We start from the raw sequence: 8,630 nt of genomic DNA on the forward strand, positions 1-8,630 counted from the left end.
AACTTTCCCCAATATTGTCTTTCTCTGATACACACGACAAAACTTTCCCCAATATTGTTTTCTCTGATACACACGACAAAACTTTCCCTAATATTACGTTGCTATGTATGGTTGCTACAGTTAACAAAACTTTTTTCATAAGTTTAAAAGGTAATTCGGCAATAGACAAGAGCATTGTATGATTTGTTTTGTGACAACAATATACACGTGTAGATGTCACAGAATGTTTGGGTTTAGTTTCACCTGACCAGAAGAAGTAGAACAAGTTGTTGTTTAGACATATTTGAATACAGAGACTAATTTTCTTCCAAAGTCCAGAAACAGGATATATTCCAACATCAGACAAAGCTACAGTATCTAACTAGTAACTCGCCTTCTTTTTTTGGCACGTCGCCAACTTCTAACATTCACGTGCCGTGATTTACCTGTGTGAAATATTAATACACCCTGGAGGAATCCGAAGAATGATGTATTTCTAGAAAGCATGTCATTTACCACTGCCCACGGACTACGGTCGCATTGTTTGACATCCTTAAAACACCGAACTTTCAGAATCCGCCTACAACATTCTTCTTTTTAATCACACGCGCCAGTTGGAAACTTCTCCATTCAAAAAAAAAAAAAAACAACAACAAAAAACCATTGTTTAAAGAGTAACGCCTAAACTATAAGTACATTCTTTAGAACACTATAGGTGGTACGTGGAACGAGGAATGTTATCGTGATACTGTCCCAGAACTGGCTGAGTCAACTTAGCCAGCTAGTGGCTTGGTTAAGAAAATACTCTGTTCACCCGAACCAAAGTAGTCTTGGGATGGACTAGAGGTCAAAAGCACCCCCCGCCAACTCTTTTACTAACGAAAAGTGGGAGTGATCGTCACGTCATAACGCCCCTACTGCATGGTCGGTGACGGGATTCGATCTCGCGATTCGCAGATTGCGAGTCGAGTATCGTACCATCAGAACATGCCAGACCAAAACAGTTTGAAAAAAAAACAACAAAAGCAAATTGTTTTCAAACATTTGGTGATGTTTTATGTTATGGTGAACATTTTACAAATACGTTCTAGTTAAAGCTGAGGTTTATCTTGGTGTGGGCCCACCAGTGGCACAGCGGTATATCTGCGGACTTACAACGCTAGAAACCGGGTTTCAATACCCGTGGTGGGCAGAGCACAGATAGCCCATTGTGTAGCTTTGTGCTTAATTCCAAACAAACAAACAATTATCTTGGTGAACATTTTACAAATACGTTCTAGTTAAAGCTGAGGTTTATCTTGATGAACATTTTACAAATACTTTCAACTTAAAGCTGAGGTTTATCTTGGTGAACATTTTACAAATATTTTCTAATTAAAGCTGAGGTTTATTTTGGTGAACATTTTGCAAATGCTTTCTAGTTAAAGCTGAGGTTTATCTTGGTGAACATTTTACAAATACTTTCTAGTTAAAGCTGAGGTTTATGTCGGTGAACATTTTACGAATGCTTTCTAGTTAAAGCTGAGGTTTATCTTGGTGAATATTTTACAAATATTTTTAGAATTCTTGTGACAACGAACTTCTATTTTAATTAATAGTTTGTTTTCTAGAAAACTGTCCAGAACTCCATGATTTCTTGTTGACTCGAGTGTGTTTTTACCTGTTTCTCAAGCCAACTGTCGTCGTCGCTGTGGTGGGGTGTTATGGACTGCTGCTTTCTTGGGACCTTAGGTTGCGCCAACAGAGTCCAAAATACTTCGGACGATCAGGACCAGTCCATGGGAAACAGTAGAGTACAGATCAAGACCAGTCCATGGGAAACAGTCGAGTACAGATCAAGACCAGTCCATGGGAAACAGTCGAGTACAGATCAAGACCAGTCCATGGGAAACAGCAGAGTACAGATCAAGACCAGTCCATGGGAAACAGTAGAGTACAGATCAAGACCAGTCCATGGGAAACAGCAGAGTACAGATCAAGACCAGTCCATGGGAAACAGCAGAGTACAGTGTATACACTGTCAAGAATCTCCTCAAAAAAGGAATGATAAAGTTAATGAATCTGACAACACACATTCTTAGAGACGTTTAATGAAATAAAATATATAAACGTGCCATTTATGCCTGGGGACAGTTTTGGAATAACGATTTTCAAGCTCTTAAAATAAAAGGGTGGGCTTGATCTAGTGGATTCTTGGCCCACTTGCCACAGAAACGTGCTCCGCACCATGGGGTTCTGGGTGAACTATAACAATAACGAGTAATCCCACCATTCGTTCATACAAAAGTAGCACAAGAGTAGGCGGTTGGTGCTATTGCCTTCCCTTTAGTTTATCAGGGCAAAATTAGAGACAATATGCACAAATAGCCCTGTTCAGGTTTGGGCGAAAGTTTTGAAACAAACAAACAAACACGCTTGCTTTGGAAAGAGTCGTGCTGTACAGAACGTTCTGCTTGTATCGTTTGTTTGTTCACAAGGGGGGGGGGGCTACCAACCATATCTAGTGGTTGGACAGGTGACGCTGAGTCACGTATAATAACAAAATGTTTCTCGTGGGATAAATGTTGCTACTGATCAGTTCACCGTACTTAATTATGCGTATTTTAATTTTCATTACCTTGATCAGAAATGCAGGTTGAAAATAAGTCGAGCGTGATAACTGAAACGTTAATTTAATTTAAAACAGAATAACTTCATTTTAAGCTGCAGTGAATTATGTAACGTGACAATAATGAACAATGACGTGGCAAACTTTTACTGGAGAAAAAGGAATTTAAACTAACGAACTGAACCACACATGAATATTTCCATCCAAGAGCGTCGCAGAAGTCACGTGACGAATAGCGAACCCCTGGGAACCAGAAAACAATGAGATGAAACGCTTAGTTTCCAACAATGATTTTCATGAGAAATATATAAAGAACAACGAAACGACTATTGTTGTGTTGGTTTTGTGCTCTCGAACCCAGACATTATTTGCTAATGGTGTTTGTGTGTAGAATGTTTAGCCGAAATGTGGCGTTTATTACAGGTACTACATGTTGCTGAGTTTAAATTACAAAACAAACATCTTAACTTCGTATGCAGCCTACGTCCATGAACAATTAGTGAAACTTAGGGAGAGAAACACAAGCATAATAATTACACCCGAAGTGGATAGTTTTTATGATCTGTTAATCTGTGTTTAATTTTGTGCAGTTCTAATTTCACACTAGTGGTTCAATAAAACAGCAGAAACGTGGAATTCAGGGACTTGTGAAACATTATGTTCACGAGCTTGTGAAATATGGAGTTCAGGAACTTGTGAAACGTGGAGTTCATGGGCTTCTGAAACTTACTATTCACGAACTTGTCAAATATGGTGTTCATGGGTTTATGAAACGTGGTTGTTCAGGGTGGTTTATGTCATGGGTAATCTTGACTACTGATGTGTTATGAAAACACGATTGCAGATCACAAGCAGAGAATAATAACGACAGCGATGACACCAAGTTTGTGTGTACGACATAACATATTTCATAAAATATCGCCAAACTACAAGATCCTGTAGCTTCTTAGGAAGACATTTTAACCATTACCACTTGTAGCTTCTTAGGAAGACATTTTAACCACCATTACCTGTAGCTTCTTAGGAAGACATTTTAACCACCACTACCTGTAGCTTCTTAGGAAGACATTTTAACCACCACTACCTGTAGCTTCTTAGGAAGACATTTTAACCACCACTACCTGTAGCTTCTTAGGAAGACATTTTAACCATTATCACCTGTAGCTTCTTAGGAAGACATTTTAACCACCACTACCTGTAGCTTCTTAGGAAGACATTTTAACTACCTGTAACTTCTTAGAAAGACATTTTAACCATTACCACCTGTAGCTTCTTAGGAATACATTTTAACCACCACAACCTGTAGCTTCTTAGGAAGTTATTTTAACCATTACCACCTGTAGCTTCTTAGGAAGACATTTTAACCATTACCACCTGTAGCTTCTTAGGAAGACACTTTAACAACTACTTTGCTAATGTTGATTTAAGTTTTGTTTGAAAGTAATATTACGAGTTTCTTCTAGTTGGATAAAACATTACTTACAGCTTCGTCCAACCCAAGTGGTAAGGTCAAAGTTCACATACATTACTAGAAGCTGGTGAATGAATGACCGACAAACAAAGGAGAATGGCATGTACTATAAAAAGAAGGATTGAGCGGGTTTACTCGTATGGAGGTTCTGTAGTTTGAAAAATAACTTCTGAGATGAATGTAAGAAGACTGGTAACGGAGTTCCTCCGAAAAGTCGTCACTCACTGCATAACACTCATTCTGTTGTTAGGAGCTTCAAGTCATCCGAACTGTCGTCACTCACTGCATAACACTCATTCTGTTGTTAGGAGCTTCAAGTCATCCGAAACGTCGTCAAACACTACATATCACTCATTCTGTTGTTAGGAGCTTCAAGTCATCCGAAAAGTTGTCAAACACTATATTTCACTCATTCTGTTGTTAGGAGCTTCAAATCATCCGAACTGTCGTCACTCACTGCATAACACTCATTCTGTTGTTAGGAGCTTCAAGTCATCCGAAACGTCGTCAAACACTATATTTCACTCATTCTGTTGTTAGGAGCTGCAAGTCATCCGAAAAAGCTGATTTTTCAGAACTACAAAAGAAATACCAGCTTACCACAGGATTGTTTTAATCTTTTTTTTAACCATCGATGTACTGCCTGCATCTCCATCTACATCTCAATGTTAGTTTACGGGCGTAGATCACGTGGTACACCCCAGGGCTTAAAAACAACAAAGAAAATGTTACAAAAAATTTACCTCCACAAAAAAGGCTGCAGAGCGAAATTCGTTCTCAAACTCACCCGTATCCTACACAAACGTTTCAATCAAAATAACGAATCTGGAAAACAAAAAAAAAACCTCGAGTTTCCTGGATTTCTTCTCCATTTCTCGACTCGTAAAATAAAATTTTAGATTTTATTAGTGAGTGCATCAAAAGGAGACGAAAACATTAAGCTGTATCGTTCTTAAAAGATATGTGACGAGCGTCATATCTCGTGATTTCATAGGAGGCGAGAGGATGTACACAAAGAATAGTGTACTTTGTTGACGTTAGGTGTCCTAATCTGGTTGTAACTAATTATTTGGTTTCTAAACTTCATATATGACGAGCAAATACTAGCATAGTAGTAAACCTAACTTATTGTGATTAATTTAGGGATATAGGGATAAATCAATGTTTGCTTATACTCACTGTACAAAATTATTTCTTTGAACCGCCTTTCAAACACAGCTTTGTCATCTGGACAGGTGGCGCGTGCTGCCTCTTCATTAGTGTAACATCGTCCAAGGCCTATTATCGTAAAACAAAAGATGTTCCTGCATTTAATATTTTTTGTTCCTAAACAAAGAGAAACCAACATGTTTCGTTCCTAGATACATATAAACCGATAAGTTTTGTTACTACATACATATAAACCAACATGTTTTGTTACTACATACATATAAACCATCATGTTTTGTTACTACATACATATAAACCAACATGTTTTGTTACTACATACATAGAAACCAACATGTGGATGTGGATCTAAGTAATTTCCACTTACTTATAATATGTGAATCCACAGCGATAACTTTTCTCCGATGTGGATCTAAGTAATTTCCACTTACTTATAATATGTGAATCCAGAGCGATAACATGTCTCTGATGTGGATCTAAGTAATTTCCACTTATTATAATATGTGAATCCAGAGCGATAACATGTCATCCGATGTGGATCTAAGTAATTTCCACTTACTTATAATATGTGAATCCAGAGCGATAACATGTCCTCCGATGTGGATCTACATAATTGTCCTTTATTCCAAATGCATGGATTCAGATAACGATAACTTACCTTCAGTGTGGATCTGAATGACATTCGGTGTCTTGAGTGTCAGATGAAAACACCTTAAACAGTCTTCAGCTCCAGCACTAAAGGAACATCAGATATTTTAAGACATCTCATTTGCTAAAAAACAAATGTTTTATACGTAACTAAACTGACTATTATGAAAGAACTGATTCAAGCTATATTTCTTAACTTAGACGTTTCTATTAATATTGGCTAGAGGTCGTTTTCACATTACGCGATGAACGCGTTGATAAACGTCTGGAATTTAGTTGAAAGTTTAGTAAACGATATAAAACGCGAATTATCATAGAGTAGATTATGTCTGATATCTAAGTATGTTACAGTGAATGTTGGATTATTGAGGTAGCATTTTTTTATCGGTTTCTCTGTTACTGTCAGTCATTTAGTCAGTTCAGTTTTGTAAATTTTGATATTGTTTTTGCGATTAAGTATCAATATAAGAGACAGGAGAGTGTCGTACTTACGAGCGAAGTTAAGAAGTAATTGAAATGTTTGTTTTAACGTCTACATGGAACTTGTGCCTGTCAATGAAAAACTAACTTTTAGAACTCGCACTTCAAGAAATAGAACACTTTCTTTCTTATTCAGTTGTTTGGACTTTGCGTTCTTATTACCAAATACTTCAAAAGAACCCGCCCAAAATAGAAACTGCTACAAAAATATCAAAGTAAACTGATTATTAAGCAAATCACCTATTTCAAAAGAAGTATTGCATGCTGTTGGTAGTATTCTATTGTTCGACAAATTCTCTTGAATTATTCGGTTAAAATATAATGCAAGTTCCACTTATTGATAACAAATATATCTTAACTTTGAGACATACATTCTACAAGCTGACTTAAACAACGCTCAATGATAGGCTTAAGTTTGGAGAAACGCTACTACAACTATCTACAAGCTGGCTTAAACAACGCTCTAGGATAGGCCTATGTTTAGAGAAACGCTAATTCAACTATCTACAAGTTGGCTTAAACAACGCTTTATATTAGCGTTTCTCTAAACTTAGGCCTATCATAGAGCGTTGTTTAAGCCAACTTGTAGATTGTGGTATTAGCGTTTCTCTAAACTTAGGCCTATCATAGAGCATTGTTTAAGCCAGCTTGTAGATAGTTGTAGTAACGTTTCTCTAACCTTAGGCCTATCATAGAGCGTTGTTTAAACCAACTTGTAGATAGTTGTATTAGCGTCTCTCTAAACTTAGGCCTATCATAGAGCGTTGTTTAAGGCAACTTGTAGATAGTGGTATTAGCGTTTCTCTAAACTTAGGCCTATCACCATAATCTACAAGTTGGCTTAAACAACGTTCTATGATAGGCCTAAGTTTAGAGAAACGCTAATACAACTATCCACAAGTTGGCTTAAACAACGTTTTATGATAGGCCTAAGTTTAAAGAAACGCTAATACCACAATCTACAAGTTACCTTAAACAACGCTCTATGATAGGCCTAAGTTTAGAGAAACGCTAATACCACAATCTACTAGTTGGCTTAAACAACGTTCTATGATAGGCCTAAGGCTAGAGAAACGCTACTTCAACTATCTACAAGCTGGTTTAAACAATGCTCTATGATAGGCCTAAGTTTAGAGAAACGCTAATACAACTATCTACAAGATGGCTTAAACAAAGCTCTATGATAGGTCTAAAGTTAGAGAAACGCTAATACAATTATTTCTCTTTCTTGCTAAGTTCGCTTGTGCATTCGGACTTGAATACTTCTTTCAAACGTGTACTGAAATTTACAAACCTAAAACAATTTTATGACTGGCTCATTAAGGACAAAATGGCTAACTCAGTATTTAGTCAGTATCTACTCTAGCATATCCTATGTCTTAAATCGCTCAAATAATGCCCTAAACTTTCAAGAAAGTTCTAGTGATCAAGCCACACCCACCACGTGTTGTGAAAGAAGAATTGATTGCTTTACATTTTATTAGCTTCATAAATCATAAATCATGCAGTTCATAATTATACTTGGACGTAAACTGTATGAGTAACGTAATTATTTTTAAGTTATTCTTTACTTTAGTATTTCAGTGCTATTATAGGGTTTATGATAATGGACGTGTTGGTGCTGTAGAAAACGAATCAGTCCCATCATGCCTTGCCTTAACGATAATTTTTCAGCTTAAACTCTGCTTGAATTGAGAACAGATGAAAAAATAACAGTCATTTGTAACTAATAGAAACATGAACTTCAAAACAAGTTGAATTAATCACCTGTCCTTTACAATGACGTTGTTTCCTCTCTTTAGATGGCAACGCCCCCATGGAGGGATTGCGTCAACTTCAATTGTTAGTTCTGAGTACGTAACGATACTGCCTCCATATGCTGCTGAAGCTTGGGTCTGGACGAGATATGTTCCTTGAACTTCAAAAGGAAAGTAACAGGCAGCAAACACTGCAACAAAGAAAACACTTCATTATTAGAAAAATAAAACTTATAACTTTGAAACATATGTTTCCAAAAGCAGATTAATTTATATTTAAAAGCCAAACTAATGGAGCAGGTGAAAAATAAACTTAAGAGTTAATTCTTATCATTTCAAGAATCTTTTATTATCATAAATATTGATTTTTTTCATAGAATAGAACATCAAGATAATTATTACTATTTCTTGACATTCTGGTATCGTCCCCCGGTGAGTCAGCTGTAAAACTTTAAAATCTAGAGCTCAAATCCCGATAGATAGGTCATTGTGTGGCTTTACGTTCAAACAGAGACAACAA

The 8,630-nt window shown here is 36.7% G+C and overlaps 1 protein-coding gene across 1 annotated transcript in view; it reads right to left on the reverse strand.

The window, feature by feature from the left end:
* The window catches only part of LOC106474711, a gene marked incomplete at its 5' end in the record, with an annotated part of 25,568 nt that extends 17,250 nt beyond the window's left edge, over window positions 1–8,318 (reverse strand). The window contains 3 exons of the mRNA XM_022403013.1: window positions 5,238–5,336; window positions 5,884–5,960; window positions 8,121–8,318. Coding sequence (XP_022258721.1) covers window positions 5,238–5,336; window positions 5,884–5,960; window positions 8,121–8,318 — 374 coding nt within the window. The remainder of the gene's footprint in view (window positions 1–5,237; window positions 5,337–5,883; window positions 5,961–8,120) is intronic.
* Between the last annotated feature and the right edge of the window lie 312 nt (window positions 8,319–8,630).

Source organism: Limulus polyphemus, unplaced genomic scaffold, assembly GCF_000517525.1.
Source record: "Limulus polyphemus unplaced genomic scaffold, Limulus_polyphemus-2.1.2 Scaffold7579, whole genome shotgun sequence".
NCBI lineage: Eukaryota > Metazoa > Arthropoda > Merostomata > Xiphosura > Limulidae > Limulus > Limulus polyphemus.